Consider the following 20,063-nt stretch of genomic DNA (forward strand, 5'->3'; position numbering starts at 1 on the left):
TGTTTTTTTGGTACTAGGGATTGAATCCAGGGATGCTTAACCCCTGAGCTACATCCCCAGCCATTTTTTTGAGATAGTCTTTGCTAAACTGCTGAGGCTGGCCTTGAACTTCCAGTCCTCTTGCCTTAGCCCCCAGAGGCACTGGGATTACAGGTGTGTCACTGCACCTGATATTTTAGGTGCAGGAACTGGATGGAGTTCCTGGAATACATAACCCTTTCAGGACTGCCTTTCCTGAAATTATTTTCCCCACACAAGTGCCCTCATTTGCCCACGCACCACCTTTGCTTGCAAGTTCCCATACTTCAAAGCTCAGTTAATTTTCTTGCCTCCGGAACTTCAGTTATTCATTCAACACTGTACACCCATCTGCTGGGCAGAACACAACCTAGTAGGTGACAGTCAATAATCATTAAATGCTTCCAAGAAACACACAGGGTACTATGGGGGAGAAGGGCAAGTTAAACTGGGGATTAGGCGATAACTGGGGAAATCTTTGGTCAGGTCTGAAGGATGAGGCAGTAGCTGAGCAAAACAAATGTGGGGGCAGAGGTGGGAGAGCATCACAGAAAAAACAACAGATTAAAAAAAGGAAAGGCGGGGGGAGGGGTGCCCGGGTTGTGTCTCAGAGGTAGAGTGCTCAACTGGCATGTGCGTGGTCTTGGGTTCCATCCTCAGCACCACATAAAAATGAATAAAAATAAAGGTATTGTGTCCAACTACAACTAAAAAATAAATATTAAAAAAAAAAAGTTAAATGGGGGCAGAGCTGGGCTCCGTGGCATAGGCCTGTAATCCTAGTGGCTCAGGAGGCTGAGGCAGGAGGATCCTGAGATCAAAGCCAGCCTCAGCAAAAGTAAGGTACTAAGCAACTCAGTGAGACCCTGTCTCTAAATAAAATACAAAATTGGGCTGGGGATGGGGGTCAGTGGTCAAGTGCCTGCCTCCGAGTTCAATCCTGGGTACCCCATGCCCCCTGTAAAAGAAAAAGAAAAGTAGGGACAGAAAGGAAAGCAGAAGCTGAAGAACTGAAAGGAGTCCCAGTGGCTGGAGTGTAAAGCATGGGAGTGGTAGAGAACACCTGGAAAAACCTTCAGAATTACTAACCACCCCCGCCCCCCAATGCCCCCAGTACTGGGGATGGAGCCCAGGGCCTTATGCATGTTAGGCAAAGACTACCACTAAGCTCTTCCCTAGGAGGATCTTCAGCCTTCCTGAGGTGCCTCAAGAAGCTGAAGCAGGCAGTTTGTAAATTAGAGGCCAGCCTTGGGAATTTGGGAAGAACTTGTCTCAAAATTTAAAAAAATATAAATTCCTGAGGTGCCCCCCAAGCTAGGCCAACCCTTCTTTAGTGCATCCTCTGGGTTGTACTGGTACTGTTTCTGTCACATTGTTCAACTCCCAAGGTAGAGACTAAATTTTGGACACTCAATACATCACAAATAATCAGTTTGGTTGACACAGACAAAAACCCGGGATCAGAAGTTTTTTTGGCTCTATTACTAAGTGGCACTGTAAACCTGGGCCAAGTTCCTGATGCCCTTTTCAAATCTATGATGTAAGAGACCTACTTGACTGCACATATCAAACTATCTCCTCAAATAACACACTCATCAACCTCGGCAGGCAACTCAGTGAGACCCCGTCTCTAAATAAAAATAAAAGGAAGGCCTGAAGATGTAGCTCAGTGGTTGAGTGCCCCCTAGTTCAATCCCTGGCACCAAAAACAAACAAACAAATAAATAAAGTAGGATAGGAAGGAAAAAATAATTTCTAAATATGACTTAGATGAAAGGCATGGGTGGTTCTGAATTCATCCCAGTAATAAAAAGAGGACAAAATGCATTATAAACCCCATTACCACTAGTTTGAGTCACCAGTTCATGGGGGACTACAATAAATTCCTAGAGTTAGGCAAAAGGGGGATAGTGACTGACTACCAGAAAATAAACACCGACTTTATTAACAACATCGACAGAAAGGGTCCAGTTACTCAGATGAAAACTAACATGAAACCAGCACCACCTGGTAAGCGTTACAAGATTAAATGCTCACATCACATTTATTGTTCTGATAGCTCACTGCCACACATTGAAGGGTCATCAGGACAACTGCCATCAGAGCTGCTGCAAGAACAAGCTTTTTACTGGGGGGTAGATTCATAGTCAGCTCCTCTGACAGCTGACTGCAAGGATATTCCTGTTCAGCACTTGGTGTAGAGAAGACAAATCAATTTAGAGAACAGAGTTTTGTTTCTCAAATTCAAGAAAAACCATTAAATAACCGATTAGTTTTTCTTGGACTGTATGTCAGTGCACTATGAAGAATCCTTTTCCACCCCTACCCTTGTCTGGGTGAGGGGAGGAAAGGGTGGCAAGGGGCCAACACACTAGCAGGTGGTTTTGGTGACATGCTGGGCTCTGCTCCCTTTCTGCTGGTGATAGTAGGCGTCTTTCTTGGCAGCTGCAGCAGCTTGATGGGGGAGGCAGGGGCCACCCACTGATCACCTCTTTTTAAAGCCATATTTCTTGCGTTCATAGAAGAGATCTGTCTTAGAGCTCCCCAAATTGACAATCTTTGGGCAACCATCTCTCTGGAAAACAGAATAGAGAAACTGATAAGTCAGAATTTGAATCAAGAGGAATTGAAGATATAATTCAGTACAGAGGAATAAAATTTAATCTTTTGCCCTAGTATTTGAAGACCATAACAGGTCTGGGGGTGTGCTCAGTAGTTAGAATGCTTGCTTAGCATCTGCAAGGCCCTGGGTTTGATTCTCATATCTCAGCCCCCCAAAAGAAGAAACAACAATGAAAGGATTTGCAAATGTGTACAAGCAAACCTAGCTCCTTAAATGGGAGGTTCAGATTAATTAGCACCAAAGGGAAGTGTTTCTTGTTTTCAATGATCATTTTATAACTTTTGGGTTAGTGGTTTAGTTATTCATCTTCCCAATTATCCTATTTAATTTTTTTTTTTTTAGTTGTTGATGGATCGAACCCAGCGCCTCACACATACTAGGCAAGTGCTCTACCAGGGAGCCACAATCCCAGCCCCCCCATCCATTACCCTATTTGATCTATTAAGAATTTAAAAGTTGATGCACCTATAATCCTTGTGACTTGGGAGGCTAAGGCTGAAGGATCCAAGCCAGCCTTAGCAATTTAGCGAGACCTTAAATAACTCAGTGAAACCCTGTCTCAGGGGGCTGGGGTTGTGGCTCAGTGGTAGAGCGTTCACCTCGCATGTGAGAGACCCTGGGTTCGATCCTCAGCACCACATAAAACATACAAATAAACAAAATAAAGATATTGTGTCCATGTATAACTGAAAAAAAAAAAAAAAAAAAAGAAAAAGAAAAAAGAAACTCTGTCACTAGGGATATAGTTCAGTGCCAGTTATATTTACTGAATATCTAGACATCCAGAAAGTCCCCTGGAGCCTGCCCACTCTCTATTCAGTGACTGCAATTATATTTAAGAATATTTGATTCAACAGGGTGTGGCAGCACATTCCAGTGACTCATAAGGCTGAGGCAGGAGGATCAAAACTTTTGAGGCCAACCTTGACAACTCATCTAGAACCTATCTCAAGGGATGTAGTTCAGTAGTACAGCATCCCTGGGTTCAACAGCTCAATTCTGTTGCTGGTATGACACAGGTAGAACCTGAAACTTTTTTTGGCGGGGGGGGGGGGGTGGGGGGTGGGGGGGGTGGGCGGGATGGGTGGGTGACTGGGGATTAAATGTAACAGTGCTTTACTACTACATCCGCAGCCCATTTTATTTTTATATTGAGACATGGTCTTGCTAAATTGCTTAGAACCTCGCTAAGTTGCTGAGACTTGTTCTTGACTTGCAATCCTCCTGAATTGCTGGGATTGCAGGCATATGCCACTGCTTCTGGCCTGAAAACATATTTTTGGCAATAGGAAACTGAACCCAGGGCCTTACACAAACTAAGCAAGTGCTTTATCACTGAGCTACGTTCCCAGTCCTTTTTTTTTTTCTTAATCTTTATTTGCCTCGTACATGCCAGGCGAGTGCTCTACCGCTGAGCCAAAGCACTGCAGTCCTTTCTTGTTATTAGTTTTTTGGGGTACTAAGGACTGAACTCAGGGGCACTAGACCACTGAGCTACGTTCCCAGCCCTATTTTGTATTTAGAGACAGAGTCTGAATGAATTGCTTAGAGCCTCACTTTTGCTGAGGCTGGCTTTGATCTTGTGACTGAGCCTCCTAGGCTACTGGGATTACAGGCATGTGCTACCACATCCAGTCCCCCCTTCTATTTTGTGCTCAGGTTGATCTCAAATTTGGAATCTTCCAGCCTCAGGCTATTGAGTAGCAAGGATTACGTGTATACCATGTGCCTAACCAGAATCTGAACTCATATGTCCAAAGAATTTTGTTCAACTGAGGGATTAAAAACAATCAGGGCTAGGGTTGTAGCTCAGAGGTATAGTGCTTGCCTAGCATGTGTGAGGCACTGGGTTTGATCTTTAACACCACATAAAAATATAAAGAAAGAAAGGCATAGTGTCCATCTACAACTTAAAAACAAAATTAACTTCAGGTCAAGTGCTCTAATTCTCCTGGATTATCCCAGAATGGAGAGGATACCACCAAAGGGAAAAACCTAAAGGCTTTAGGAGGATTTCACAAAGTGTCTTGTTAATTCACTTCATTTAATCCAAACACCGCTTCCCCGACCCCCAGCACATGCTCTACCACTGAGCTGCACTCAAAGCTAATGCACTTCATCTGAACAAATACACGGTTTTGCAGAGGGCCTGTGCTAAAGGTGGTGTTGAGTTTGTTCTGATTTGTAATGACATGCTGCCCCCTTGGCCATTCTGAGAGCTGAAGTGGTTTCAGTGAAGCTCCCAGGAAGCCCCGTGGGGCAGGAATGAGTCCATCACTTGATCTGGGATGCAGGGAAGACAGCTGGAGAAGCTGTAACTGGAAAAAACCTTAGAGGTCTGTTGATTTAAAATCAACACCCACATCAAAGGAGTTGGATTCCTGTCATATTAGACTATAGAGTGAATTAATCAGATCCTTAGTCCTCCAATTTCTAACTCAGTTTCTTTCTTCTGAGGGGCCTAATGTCAACACAGAAATTTTTGTCTGAGAACATTCAAAGCCAACATTGCATGATTTTCCAGAAAACATGTACTCTGTATTACATGGAGTGCTCCCACCTGTGGTGCCTGGTGTATGAGAGAACTAGCCCCACCAATGGCTCACCAGTTGAGCTATGTATTTAATCTGTTTTTTTTTTGTGTGTGTGTGGTGGGGGGGCGGTGGGGGGGAGGTACTGGGGATTGAACCCAGGGGATTTTAACCACCAAGCCATATCCCCAACTTTTTAAATTTTTATTTTTTGGTACCAGGGATTGCACTCAGAGGCACTCAACCCCTGAGCCAGAACTCCAGCCCTTTTATTAATCTTATTTAGAGACAGGGTCTGAGTTGTTTAGTGCCTCACTTTTGCTGAGGCTGGCTTTGAACTCGAAATCTTCCTGATTCAGCCTCCTGAGTTGCTGGGATTACAGGCATGTACCACCTTGCTTGGCGCCTTATGGAGTCTCACTAAGTTGCTTAGGCCCTTGTTAAATTACAAAGGCTGGCTCTGAACTTTCGATCCTCCCGCCTCTGCCTCCTGGGATTACAGGTGTGTGATATCGCACCTGGCTTTAATCTGTGTTTAAAATCCTTTTTTAACAAAGGATGAATCAAAACAGATGTTGTCCCAGGGCACTTGGGAGGCTGAGGCAGGAGGATTGTAAGTTCAAAGCCAGGATCACCATTTAGTGAGACCCTAAGCAACTCAGTGATGGAGCACTTGCCACCCATGTATGAGGCACTGGGTTGATCCTCAGCACCACATAAAAATAAATTAATAAAATAAAGGTATTATGTCCATCTAAGGAAAACAAAAATAGATGGCTGGGTCACATGCCTGTAATCCTAGCAGCATAAGAGTCTGAGGCAGGAAGATCACAAGTTCAAAGCCAGCTTCATCATCAACTTAGGTCCTAAGGAAATTAATAAGACCCCGTCTCAAAATAAAAAATAAAAAGGGTGAATGTTTGATATCAAATGGGGCAGTGCTCTACTTTCTTTTAAAGGTGCTGTGAAATTTTGTGGTATGAGGATAACCTAGATTTGTGCACTGTGGTAGTCCTTTCTTTTAGATTCACATTCCTCAAGTATAGAACTAGGACTAGACCAGGTCAATGTTAAGAAAATGAAGAGAGCCTTAGAGATTCCTGGGAGGGACCAGATGATGAGAGGATATATCCTCCAGTCTGCACAGCTGCATCCCACTTGGTGAAGGCAGCAGGCCCTGGAGCTAGAACACCTGACTTTTGAGTTTCAGTTTAGTCACACACGAGTATAATGGTAGAACCTACCTCAGAGAATTAAATGGATTCGATGGTTCAAAAAATGTTTACAACAATACCTGGCATACTTCATTCCTTAATAAGTTATAAGAAATTGCCAAAACAAAAATCAGCAATTTCATAATGGTTCAATCTAACCCTACTCTCCGACTAGTTTTGTATAAAAATCTTTTTTTGTTGTTGGTACTGTGATGGTACTGATTCTGAACCCAGGGATGCTTTACCACTGAGCTGAGTATCCAGCCATTTTTATTTTATTTTTGTAGTTTTGAGACAAGGTCTCACTAAATTGCTTAGGACCTCACTAAGTTGCTGGCATTATAGGTGTGTGTCTGCACCCTAGCAAAAATAACCCTGAAATAGCAATAAAAAACCCAGGACTTGACTGGGAACAGAGCTCAAGAGTACAGTGCTTCTGGGTTCAATCCAGAGCATCACCAAAATAAATAAATAAAAGCAAAAGTTAAGGGGATTAATTTGCTGAAATGTAATAAACTACAAATTAGTCCTTGGGTGACAACGTCCACAGATATCATCCCTGGACTCCTGGTTATTTTTGGGCATTGAAAAATTATAATGAGGACACCCAGCTTATCTTACCAGCCTTTATAAATTATGAAAGCTACAGGAAGCGGGTAACAATAGTGATGGTGGCTTTGGTTGTAGGAAGATTTCTGCATAGGAAAAAGTCTTGGGTACTTAATCTACATGATGATCTGTAAGAATGAGAGACTAGATCCTGTCACCGGGCTGCTTTGTGTTCCTTGGAAACTAGTGCTGAGTAAATGTGAGCTAAATGCCATCTCAAATATCCTCAGGTCATACCTGTATAATTGAAGTAGAGGAAGTGATGTCTAGAATAATTCTTAGAGACCAATGAGGCATAAGGATCCAAAGGTATCAGGTCACACATCACATGCAGAAGAGTCAGACAGCAATTAACATTTATTAAACATTCTCTGGTTGCAAACTTAAGCCAGATAAAAACTCTATCTATAACCACACAAGTTCAAGAAAGTGTCACTAATTGGAGTTTATGCTGGGTGTGGGAGCACACACCTGTATTCCCAGCAGCTCAGAAGGCTGAGGTGGAAGATGCCAAGAGGAAAGCCAGACTCAGCAACTTAGCAAGGACCTAAAGCAACTTAGTGAGACCCTGTTTCAAATTAAAAAAATAAAGCAAAATGGGCTGGGGATGTGGTTCAGTAGTTTTGTACCTTCTCTTCACCACTTATTGACTGTAAGTAATTACATCCGCTGTGTACCAAACAACCTGTAGGGGGACTAGGGGTAATTTATAGGGACAGCACCAAAAATGTGCACCATTTTTGCATTACAAGTCAGACCTGTACCAAGACCTGAAAAAAGGAGGCACACACAAGATCCAAGGTACTGCCCATAATGGAGTATAATCTAGTTGGTGGAACTGATCCACCATTGTTGGAAGCCAAGTATAATATGATAGTCAAAGGTAAATGTAAACCAATTTAGGAGAGGAAAATATTCAAATCACCAACTGAAATTACATTTTTGTTACTTAATCTATGACATTTTATATTTCCTAAATAATAGATTAAATGGTGTAAGAAATAGTTCTTTCTAGCCCAGTATCTTGCACTTCACAGCAGTAGGCAGGATTCAAACACATATACAACTAAGGTTGTTGGGTTGTTTCTCCTCAACATGGGCACAATACCTGAGTGGACAACATGGTATGATGGGAACACAAGGTTTTGTCACAGCCTAATTTTGTCATTTATTAGTAGGAGAGAGACGTAAAGATGGGATAATACTAACCATCCTTATTTAACAAAGTTATTTTGAGGAATATGGAGATAAAAGGTATAAACTACCTAATCTTTGCTCACAGAAATATGAAGAGTTAACATATTTTATCTTATCCTAGATTTAGTAGGTCCTAGATCAGTAACAGTGTACTATTAGCCTAGTAAGATTATATCATACTTCCTTACATTTTCTTATAAAAAGAAAGCAAGCTGGGGGCCTGCAACTGTGGCTCAGTGGTAGAGTGCTTCCTAGCATGTGTGAGGCACCGAGGATCAAAATCTGCAGCACCACATAAAAATAAATAAAGAAATAAAGACAGATTGTGTCTGTCTACAAATCACACACACACACACACACACGAAGAAGAAGGAAAAAGCAAGCTGATCTGTGGTTCCACCACTCCTCACCTAGAACCTGGCTGCCAGTACTAAAGAATAAGGGTAAAACTTGACTTTGGGCAGTGATCTACAGGTGCTGTTTTTTGGTCTCTGTCTCAGGGAGCTGAATGACAATAATTAAGAATTAGGCACTGGCACCATATAATATTAAGAGACAAAAATTTGCAAGACCAACAATCACTTCTGCAGTATTAAATAAAGGTGTTCTAGATTGGTGTGGTGGTACAGCAATACTCCCAGAGACTCAGGAGGCTCTCAAACACAAATTTGAGTCCAGCCTGGGCAACTTAATGAGACCCTGCCTCAAAAAAAAAGTAAAAAGGATTAGGGACGTAGCTCAGTGTTAGAATGTCCCTGGTGGATTCAAACCCCAGTACCACTTAAAAAAAAAAAAAAAATAAAAATAAAATAAAACAACAACAACAACAAAAAACCATGCACTACGTGTTAGAACTTAAAAATTCAGGATGTTGTTTCTGAATAAGAACAATCATAGAGAGACATCAAAGCAATAGAGAGGGCGCTCCAAACAGCTGGTGTTGACAAAGATTTACTTGTCTCGCATTTATGCCCTTGATACAAAATAACAGCCTTTTATCGACTGCACCCAGCTTGGTCCAAAGAACTTGAAGAAATTATAACTTAAGTGATTTGCTGAACACAGTAATTTCTACAGACAGGAGGAAATTGCCATGGATGGCAAAGTGTTACAAAATAATGGGAGGAAAGGTCAGATGGAAAGCTTTGTATTCACTCACATCCTTCTCCTGGATGGTGCATTCTTTACAATAATAGGCATCAGAGACTCCCGGGCCTCCACAGATCACACAGCGCCCCTGGTAAGAACCATAGTTACATTCATCACATATTCGCACCAGAGTGCAGGGTCGCACATAGGAGTCACAGATCACACATTTGCCGTCACCTGTAAGGAAAAAAGAATGTGTCATGTTCTTTAGTAAATATGGGTTGTGAACTCAGGGGCACTCTACCACTTAGGTACATCCCCAGTCCTAATTTTTTTTTTTTTTTTTTTTTTTTAGGGGGGGAACTGGGGATTGAACCTAGGGATATTTTACCACTAAACTATTATCTCTAGTCCTTTTTGAGACAAGGTTTCTCTAAGTCCAGGCTGGACTCAAACTTGCCATTCTCCTGCCTCAGCTTCCCAAGTAATTGAGATAACTGGTGTGTGCCACCACTGCCCAGGATACAGTCTCCTTTACAGTGACTTTAGGGCCTTCCTCTACTTCTGCATGGCAAAACTTGGCTTATCCAAGTTTTTTTCTATATCCCCTGGACACAAAGGAAAAAAATAACCAGTTAACATATATAAAGGTCTTGGAATTGCACTAAGGGGATTGTAAGCACTGATAATTGCTGGTAAAAACCTGTGTGTGCACATAGGCATGTGGGCTGGAAAGGATAATGGTAGTCTGCCCATTCTTCCTGATCAAACGCGAGACTTCCTTAAAGCTTAAATACAGTGTTTAAAATGTGCACGTCAGAGTGGGGCGATAGAAGGCGGCTTTAGTGCAACCCCACACACGTGTTTCCATCCTCCTCCCAGGCACATCTACTCCAAGCTTTCTTTGTGGCACCTCTGGAAATGCCCATATGTTGGCTCCACAGAAACTGAGTGGGAGGAATGGGGTGTTGAGGGTGTGTTCCACTCACATTTTTCACACAGTCTCCCGATGGCTGTAAGACCAAAAAATGGACAGGGTACAATTAGTATTTAAGTTTTGACAAAGCGGGGAAGCACATCCTAGGTCACGATAGGCGCAAAGGCGGCAGTGAGACTCATGGGAAGGGCATCTTATTCTCCTGAATCTCAATCTGAGCCAAACCCACGGCCAAAGCAACCTCCCGAAGCCCCTCCCAGGCCCCGGGCAATCTGCGGCAGTTTCTTCAGACTTGAGGCGGAGGCCCTGGCCGTCAGCCCCTTTTACCACAAACCCGCGCGCTCCTACAATACCCAGCGACCGAGAGGCGCGAAACGTGGCGACTCCAAGAAAAGACCCTAAAGAGGAATCAAGAATCCCTAGACTCGAAGCGCCTAATATCACCCCACCCACACAAGCAGTGGGCAAGGCCCGCCTCACCAACACCAGCTTGTTTGCGACAGAAGATCAAATCCGGATGATGTTTAGCCATAACTCCTTCCAAGCAAACTACCGGAAGCCTCGGGAACTTCCGTCCAACCTCTAACCCCCAGGGTTCCTGCCTCCACGTCGCGGTGATTGGTCTTCGAGGCTTCTATCAGCGTTTACGCTCTGAACCCAATCGCGCTAGCTGTCGCGCGGTTTTCCTTCATCTGAGGGTAGCTAGGTCTCCGCAGATGCGTAGAACTCTTAAAAAACAACAACAAAACACTCTCCCGGATTTGGAAGGTACAGATAACCGAAATTTACTTTCGGATAAGACATCTTTGCAGCATTGACATCTTTGCTTCTGTGTTTTTTTTTAAACCGGGCACTGAACCCAGGCCTTGGCGCATGCTTGGGCTAGTGTTTTTATTCAGCTTTTTTTTCCCCTCTCGCGCGTTGGTTCCTAACACGTGAGCTCCTCCTACTGCCTTCTCAGGGCAATGGAGCCGGTATGCAGGCCTCGCCTTCCCCGTGACGTAGCGCTCTCGAAGCCACGCCCCCACGACGGCTTTAAATAAGCTGTGTGGCACGTCACTTTTACGCGACCTCATCTTTGTCAGTGCACAAAATGGCGCCTTACAGCCTACTGGTGACCCGGCTGCAGGTGAGCGAGCTCGGGCTCTCTGGGTTCACGGGGGCGGGGTGCCTCCTCCTGTGCCTGTGGCGATGGGCGAGGCAAGGCAAGGCAGGCCGGACCTGGGGCCGACTTCCCGTGTACCCGTCGCTGTTGTGGGCCCAGAGCCGTGCCCGCTTCTCGTTGCCCTAGGTCAAGGCGTCCCCGGCACCGTCAGCTCCCTGACCATGTCCCCGCCCCGGGGAAAATGTTGCTATAAGCTGTGATGGCCTGATGAAGAGTGGAGGCACCTCTTTTTCCTTTCTGAGGACCTCACTTCCCTCTCCCTTAGGGTGTCTTTCTGTTCCTCAAGGTGAGGACAAGGTGACTGGGGGGCGCGGTGGTTGTTGAGCCCTGTAGGCCAAGTGCCTGAGGCCTTCATCTCTCAGCAACAGATGCTTGCAAGCCAGGGGCATCCACAATTGCCATCTGGCCTGGAGGCAGGAGAAGCTAGTTTTTTATACTGTCTTTTGAGGACCTTGCGGAACACGGAGTCAGGAATTGGAGAGTGTTCTTCAGGGACCTTGACGTAGTAAATAGTAATGTTTCTCACCGTTGTACCAGATTCCAAAACCGATTTTAATACCTACTAATATCAATTGATTCACATAATCGTCTGGTGAGATAGATGTGAGATGATTTTTCCCATTGATAGATGATGAAACTACCAGAAAGTAGGTGAAAGTTCTGGCTCTCAAAGACTGTCACCCTTATGTTGTGGCCTGAGCATTGACCCTCCTGCCCTTCTGTTCTCCTTCTTTGTGTCAGCCTGCCCTCTGAATTTTATGAGCCAGGGTGGGGTCATTTATATTTGTAAGAGTACAGAATGGACTATTTTGAGCTCACAATTAGTTGCTTTTCAGGTACTAGGTGGGAGAGTAAGGAGATTTAGCAGTTTGACCTTGACTCTCCTGTTATGAGCCAAATAGAAAGTTGACTGTAACTGTCAGATGGGTTTTTACTCCTAACTTGACAACTCCCGGAAGGTGTTATATTCAAAACTTCAATGTCAAATGTGTGTTTTCTTAATAAAAATAAAAAGTTACCTGTAGACATTCCTTGTCAACCTCTTAAGATTAATTTTGAATTTTCTTTGGATCAAGTGGCATAACTTTGATTATAGAATTAATAGTTATGTGCTATACCCTCAGAAAACATTGTTATTTGAAGTGATTTTTCATATTATTTAAATTTAAGCCAAAAAGTAAAATAATTTATCTGAAAATATTTCTGGTCCCAATTCTGAGCAAAGGTAAAAGATTTGCACTTAATTATCTCTTTAGGTTTTTTGATTCTGTAAGTTAATGATGAGAAAATATTTGTTTTTTCCTGATTCTGCTGTCATGTGATTTAATGAAATTAGGCAAAATTATGTGACAGGTAAATAACTTATTGAGCTTGAAAGAAAGACATAATGTCAACATTTTGAACTGAAAAGGATATTGGAAAGTATGAATATTAGGGTGGTACAGAAAGAGATCTGGACTGTACTTCATGCTTTTGATCCTTGACCTTCAGCATGTAACTTCCTGAGTCCATTATCAGCTGAGGATAATATTTATTTATTTATTTATTTATTTATTTATTTTAAAGAAAGAGAGAGAGAGAGAGAGAGAGGTTTTTTTTTTTTTAATATTTATTTTTTAGTTTTCGGTGGACACAACATCTTTGTTTGTATGTGATGTGAACCCGGGCCGCACACCTGCCAGGCGAGCGCACTACCGCTTGAGCCACATCCCCAGCCCCGGGGATAATATTTAAACAGATGATAACTGTGTACTTGCATTGCCACAAAATGATGAGTAAGTGGAATGTATTTACAATCATGTAGTTCATCCTGTTTTACAGATGGAGAATCCAAGACTTTGAGAGCCTGGGTGATTTCCAGTATCAGAGTCAGGATTAAAATCCAGGTCTCGGGCTTTGGTTGTGGCTCAGAGGTAGAGCACTTGTCTAGCATGTGTGAGGCACTGGGTTCGATTCGATCCTCAGCACCACATGAAAATAAAATATATTGTGTCCACCTACAACTGAAAAATAAATATTAAAAAAAATCCAGGTCTCCTTGTATGTTCATTCAGTGGAGATGGATGAACAGCATTATGCTCTTTGCATTATACCACACTGCGTCCCAGTAGAAACATAATGACAGCTAGCACTTGTCTATTGAGAACCTCTTACATTTACCTCTTTGCTTAGATACTCAGAAATATTTCAGATATTTGAGAAGTGGTAATTATCACCTTAGTAGTCTTTTCTGCAGAACTCAATGATGGAGTCATTTTATTCCCATTTTTCCACATATTTCCTGAGCACCCACTGCCTGCCCTGGAAACATTGGTAAGCAAAGACAATCCCTGATCTCATGCAAGTGTCTACTATATTCTAATGTATCATACTGCAGAGGGTTTCTGAAATCTTTCTTAGTCAAAATATTTTTCTTTTGCTTTTGACTGGACCAAAGGTGATGATAGATGATAGAATGATGGCTCTTACTACTACCACTATGAGTAGCTAACATCTACATTACTGAGTGCCAGTAATAGCGCATGACTCTGAGATAATGCATACTATTAGCTCTGCTTTATGGATGAAAAAGGATTAGTGAAGAAACAATAGAATGGTTAATGGCATGGATTCTGGCATCAGACCCGCCAAAGTTTGAATCCTGGCTTTAATACTGAGTAACTGTGACTTAGAGCCAGGTACTTAACCTCTCTGAGCCTGTTTGCTCATCTGTAAGATATCATAATAATAGTACCTCTGTTTTAGTCACGTAATAGTTGCAGAGTATTTAGAACCTTGCCTAGCACCTTTTAAGTGTGATATACTTATTAAATTAGATAAATTTTGCATAGGACCATATCACTGGTATTGGCAGATGTGATTTGGATCTGCCATTGCTGATTTGAAAGCCTGAGGGCCAGCAGCTGGAACTTCCTTTGGCATCAAGACTCAGCCTTGGACCAAGGCATTATTGATTATTATTATCATAAACTTGAGAACAGTGCTAAATTGTACATACACTGTTGTTTGACAGTACCTGTTACCAGGTAAAACGATTAGAAACTGGGGAAAATGCAAAGTGTGATTCTTTGAAAAGTCATGTTTATTCTCTGGTTTTCAGTATTTATTTTTTAATGCATATCGTATGGATAAGAGGGGTTGGGCACTTCAACTTTTTTTTTTTTTTTTTTTTGGTACCAGGGATTAAACCCAGGGGTGCTTCACCACTGAGCCACATTTCCAGACCTTTTTTATATTTTATGTAGAGGCAGGATCTTGCTGAGTTGCTGAGGCTTGCTTTGAATTCTAAGTCCTCTTGCTTCAGCCTCCCCAGCCACTGGGATTGCAGGTTTGGGCCACTGCTTGGTTGGGTTGGGTACTTCAGATAATTTCTCAGGTCTTTGGTTTTGCCTTGAGGTACTGGAGTTTGGGTTCTCATGACCTTGGGAAGGTCATGTAGCTTCTTGGATAAATAATTCATGACAAAGAAGTCTGACTTCTTTGGTAGAAGTTTTCTATGAAGAGCTGCGCTTCTTTTTTAGTGATCTTGCTTTGAATTTTAAACAGGTTATTCTGGTTGTATGTTCACTTGGATGCCTTCCTGGGACCAAATATTGATTTGAATTGAGTAAATGAATGAATGAATTAGTAAACAAACCTATAGTCTCAAACCTGGGTAAAAGGAATGACTACTTCCTGGGACTAGGGCAGCACACCATTGCCTTGGAACAAATTGCTCCTAAATGCCTAGAACTGCCCTATACCATTGGAGTGCAGGGACCAAAGAGGGGGAATAATTTGGGCAAGGTGACACATGCCTATAGCCCAAATTACTCCAGAGGTTGAGGGGAGACAGAAAATAACCAAGTAGAAAACAAGAAAATTGTAGCTACAGAGTGCTATAGGGAAGATAAAATAGAGCCTGGTGCTATGATGCACGCCTGAAATCCCAGTGACTCATGAGGCTCAGGCAGGAGGATTACAAGTTCCAGGCCAACCTGAACAACTTTGTGAGACTCTGTTTCAAATAGTAAGGACTGGGTTTACACCTCAGTACCAAATGGGGTGGGGGTTGGGGCATTAAGGAAGAGCCAGGCTCAGTGGTGCATTCCTATAATCCAGCTATTAGGGAGGCTGAGGCAGGAGAATTGCAAGTTTGTGGCCATCATGGAAAACTTAGTCTCTGTCTTGAAAATAAAAAGGTCAGGGATGTGGCCCAGTGGTAGAGCGTTAGCCTGGCATGCACTGAGACTGGGTTCAATCCCCAGTACTATATAAAAAGGAAAACAACAACTAGCCAGTTGGCCAGTTGTTAGAGTAGATGCCAGAGGAAACAAGGCAGTGCCAGTAAAGGTGACATTTGAACTGAGGTTTACATGGTAAGAAGGCAGCCATTCAGCATTTTGGGAGAAGAAGTTTCAATTAGAAGGAGCAGCATATACAAAGTACCTGAGATAGGTGAACACACAACCAGAATAACTCGGTGTGTTAAGAATAAGGCAAATCAGTGTGGTTGAGGTGTCTTTAGGAATGGAAGGATCTGAACAGGAAGTTAGGCTCATGCAGGTTTCCATATGGAAATTGGGTTTTGCTTCAAATGTAGTGAAAATCCACAGGAAAGTTTTAAGGTAGGGAGTAACATGATCTGATTTATGCTTGAGAAAAATCATTCAGGCTGCTATATGGATGATGGACCATAGAGGGTTAAGAGAGGAAGCAGACAAAGTGACATGCCTATAATCCCAGCAATTTGGAAGGTTGAGACAGGAGGATTACAAGTTTGAGGCCAACCTCAGTAATTTAGGGAGGACCTTTGCAACTTAATGAGACCCAGTCTCAAAAAGGACTACAGATAAGCTCAGTTGTAAAGCACCCCTGGGTTAAAATCAGTACCAAAAAAAAGGGCAGGGCTGTTGCACAACTGTATTCCTAGTGACTTGGGGGACTGAGGAAGGAGGATCATAAGTTAGTTCAAGGCTAGCCTGGGGAATTTAAGGAGACCCTGTCTCAAAAGAAAAAGTGTTGGGCGCGGTGGAGCATACCTTTAATCCCAGCAGCTCGGGAACCTGAAGCAGGAAGATATCAAGTTTGAGGCCAGCCTCAGCAGTTTAGCAAGGCCCTAAACAACTTAGTAAGATTCTGTCTCAAAATAAAAATAAATATAAAAGGCCTATGGATGTGGCTTAGCGATAAAGTGCCCCTGGGTTCAATCTCCAGTGTTCCCTCTCCTCCCCCAAAAAGGGCTAGGGATATAACTCAGTGGTAAAGTATTTCTTGGTTCAACAAACAAGTTGTTTAGGAAAAGCTTTTTGGTACTGTTCTAAGATAGAGTTGGGAAACAAAGTAGAAATGAATCTGCTGGGGTTTTTTGGGGTGGGGGTCGGGGGGGGGCATTCTGGAAATTTAACCCAGAGGCACTTTACCACTGAGCTGCATTCCCAGCCTTTTTTCACTTTTTTTTTTTTTTTTTTTCCTTAAATTTTGAGACAGGGCCTTGCTAAATTGCTGAGGCTGGCCTCAAACTTGCCATACTCCTGACAGCCTCCTAAGTCCCTGGGATTATAGGCGTGCACTTATTACCATTATTTACAAGCATTCATTGTTTTGTGACTACATTGACTGAGGGAGCTACAGAGCTGGCTTAGTCTCTCCCTGCATGTGAGACTCCTATGCCAGTGAAGGAGAATCATTTAAATAACTGAAGCCAGGAGGAGGTGGGTACATGTGCTGGGGGTGCCTGAATACAGACTCAGCTCTGTCTGGCACATGGATGGTGGTGGTTGATGTTTAGTCTGCCTGCTGCTGTGGTTGGTGTATGAATTGCTGTTCCAGGCCCTGGGAAAATGGGAACCACATTAGCTGCCCCATATTGAGTTCAGGCCCTTTTACTAGTCACAGAACTAGGTCTTGTTTTACAAATGTTGCATCCTTTATCCTTCACAACAACCTTATGAAAACAGACTTGTTTTCATAATGATGAAACCAAGGCCATAGAGGTTAAAGAGCTTATCTGAGGTCACAGTGTACAGCAGAGCCAGATTTTGAATGCAGATGTGCTGGGCTGCAAAGTCCAGACTTTTTACCACTCAGCCAAACTGTTTCCCCAGAGCATTCCCTTTGGGGGAAGGAGTAAAAGCCAGATCTCTGTAGAGCAGGCTCAGTATAAGGGACACAGTTCAGTTGGCCCTGGATCCATTTGGGTGTATATCTTTGGGGATGTGGTTGCCTTCTGCCCCAAATACCAGTGAGGCAGAGTTCAGGTCCCACAGAGGCAGCTTTATTCCTTGAGCAAACTCACAGAGGATGCCCTTCTCAAGGGTATTGGTACTGAGCTGCTGCCTGCCCTTTGTAGCATAGCATGGTTCAGGATTTGTATGCAGTTCACTCTGTGCTGGCTGTAGTCTCCGCTGCTGAAGCCAGCAGCAAAAGAGAATTAGGCAGATGAGTGAATCTATCATCCTGTTCCTTTAAGGAACCCCCTACCATCTTTGGCACCCATTTAGAGGGTATGACTTGGGGGGAGACATGGCTCTTTGTCCCCTTGCCAAACCTCTGAAGAGGACGGTACCACTTTTGTTCCTGCCAGTTACATAGCAACCAAGCTGGCTGATTGCCTGCTGGTAGGAGGGAATTGTTTAGCTTGGAATTCTTAGAAGAGGTGCCAGGCATTGCCTACTGGGGATGGGAGGAAATTGTGAGAAGCTTGCAGCCATGTGGGAAGATGCCACTCCTCAGAAGGGTGTTGATTGACATGCATTCTTGTGGAGCCCATCTGAGGCTACCCTGCCAAGAAAGACTGGGCAGTTAGGCTGCTGAGAGTCATAGTTAGAAGAATCAGGGGTCTGACATCTTTTGAGTCCCTGAAGTCATCTTGGTGAAGTGGGCTGCCTCATAGGGTAGAAAGTTCCCCACCATTAAAGATGGTGCAGAGGTTGGTACAGAAGGTTGGTATTAAATGGTGGACAGTTCCTTTTCAATTCCAAGATGTGCCATGTTGGCACTTGGTATCTGTTCTGGGGCTGTGATTTGGGGTGGGAAGGGAGAAGTGAAGGCATAGTGGGAAAAAAGCTTGTAAGCCTTTCTCCAATGCACAGGCAGGCAGTATGTTCATAAGCAGCAGCTCATTCTCCCAGGAGGACGGGTGGGTAACAGCAGCTCACATTTAGCCATGCCTGTCAGGAGCCCAGCTACCAAGCTCTATGCTTTTTGCATGTTTTTTCCTTACATACACAATGCAGTGTGTTCATAAATGTCCTCTTCCTTCTCTTCATCCCAGTTCCCAGAGGCAACCACTGATCATCCTAGACTTTTTTCTCTGCAGTTACAAGCCATATGTTTCTTTCTTTCTTTTCTTTTTTTTTTTTGAGAATTTTAATATTTATTTTTTAGTTTTCGGTGGACACAACATCTTTGTATGTGGTGCTGAGGATCGAACCCAGTGCTTCACCGTGTGAGGCAAGTGTGCTTTCAATGAATTACAGCTACAGCCCTCCTTTTTACTAAATGAGAAACTTAGTTAAAACCTGCTGGAGGTCACATAACTAGTTGTAGGTTTTGAAGCTAGATGGAAGCTCTGTCCTCTACGCTACATTGCCTCTTGTAAAGCCCAGGTTATAGTTGAGGATTTAGGATAGTAAGCTGCACCCTCCTGGGCCCTGTTGGGTTTCAGGCCTGACCTCCCACCATTTCCTACTTTTGTCTCTTACTTCCTACTATTTTGAATGGTTTGTAGCTTCTGCATCTAACTTGAAGATTCTGTGTCTTTTTTTTTTTTTTTTTTTTTGTGGTGCTGGGGATGGAACCCAGGGCCTTGCTCATGCTAGGCAAGGGCTCTACCCTGAGCTACATCCCTAGCCCTGTGTCTTTTAAGATACTGCCTGTCATCTTTGACTGCCTTGTAAATACCTGTTTATCCTCTGCACCCTGTGTGGGCAATCCCTACTCTGTGAAGGCATTGCCCCAGCATTGGGGCAGGGTTCCTTATTCCCTGTGCTTCACTCTTTCCTTGTGTGTATGTTTCCTTTGCAAAGGTTTCTGTGGGGTTTTGCATTTTACATGCTGCTCTTGGCCAGATTAAGGTAAGTTAAGATAGGCACTGTATCATTCTTATTATCTGTGTCACATTGCTTGGTAAATAATAGGGCTCTAATGTTAAAATACAGATGTTCTGCTAGGAAAAAGGTTACATGAGAGGCCACAATCAACCTCTTCTAATATTTTTGCTGTTCTGGAATGCATTATCTATAGAGCAGCAATAATGATTTTTTTTAAATGTTTAAAACATTTTTTAAAAATGTTTTCCTGAAGATGGATATAACATCTTTATTTTATTTATTTGTGTGGTGCTGAAGATCGAACCCAGTGCCCCATGTGTGCCAGGCAAGAGATCTACCACTGAGCCACAACCCCAGCCCCGTTTGTTTCTTTTTGCACTGCGGATTGCTTTATTATAGAGTTAATATTTCGATCTTTTTTTTTTTTTTTTGTACTAGAGATTGAACCCAAGGATGCTTAACCACTGAGTCATATTTCAGCTGTTTTTTGAGACAGGGTCTCCCTAAGGGACCTTAATTGCTAAGGCTGGCCTTGACCTTGTAATCCTCCTGCCTCAGCCTCCCGAGCTGCTGGGATTATAGATATGCACCATCACATTCAGCTGTTTGTGTTGGTATTGGGGATTGAACTTTACTACTAAGATGTA

General features: G+C 43.1%; 2 protein-coding genes across 2 annotated transcripts in view; one reads left to right on the top strand and one right to left on the bottom strand.

The window, feature by feature from the left end:
• Positions 1-1,937: 1,937 nt before the first annotated feature.
• Phf5a (PHD finger protein 5A) lies at positions 1,938-11,084 on the bottom strand. The gene is made up of 4 exons (XM_076855231.2): positions 10,699-11,084; positions 10,271-10,294; positions 9,352-9,518; positions 1,938-2,593 (listed from the first exon to the last, which is right to left on the bottom strand). Exons 1-4 carry the CDS (start codon positions 10,748-10,750, stop codon positions 2,504-2,506), a joined length of 333 nt encoding a protein of 110 aa, XP_076711346.1. The 5' UTR covers positions 10,751-11,084; the 3' UTR covers positions 1,938-2,503.
• A 158-nt stretch (positions 11,085-11,242) lies between these two features.
• Aco2 (aconitase 2) overlaps positions 11,243-20,063 on the top strand; it is a 46,102-nt gene continuing 37,281 nt past the window's right edge. Inside the window, exon 1 of the mRNA XM_076855228.2 lies at positions 11,243-11,347. Within this exon, the coding sequence (XP_076711343.1) occupies positions 11,312-11,347 (36 nt within the window). The 5' untranslated portion in view covers positions 11,243-11,311. The remainder of the gene's footprint in view (positions 11,348-20,063) is intronic.

The sequence above is a fragment of the Callospermophilus lateralis genome, chromosome 4 (genome assembly GCF_048772815.1).
Source record: "Callospermophilus lateralis isolate mCalLat2 chromosome 4, mCalLat2.hap1, whole genome shotgun sequence".
NCBI lineage: Eukaryota > Metazoa > Chordata > Mammalia > Rodentia > Sciuridae > Callospermophilus > Callospermophilus lateralis.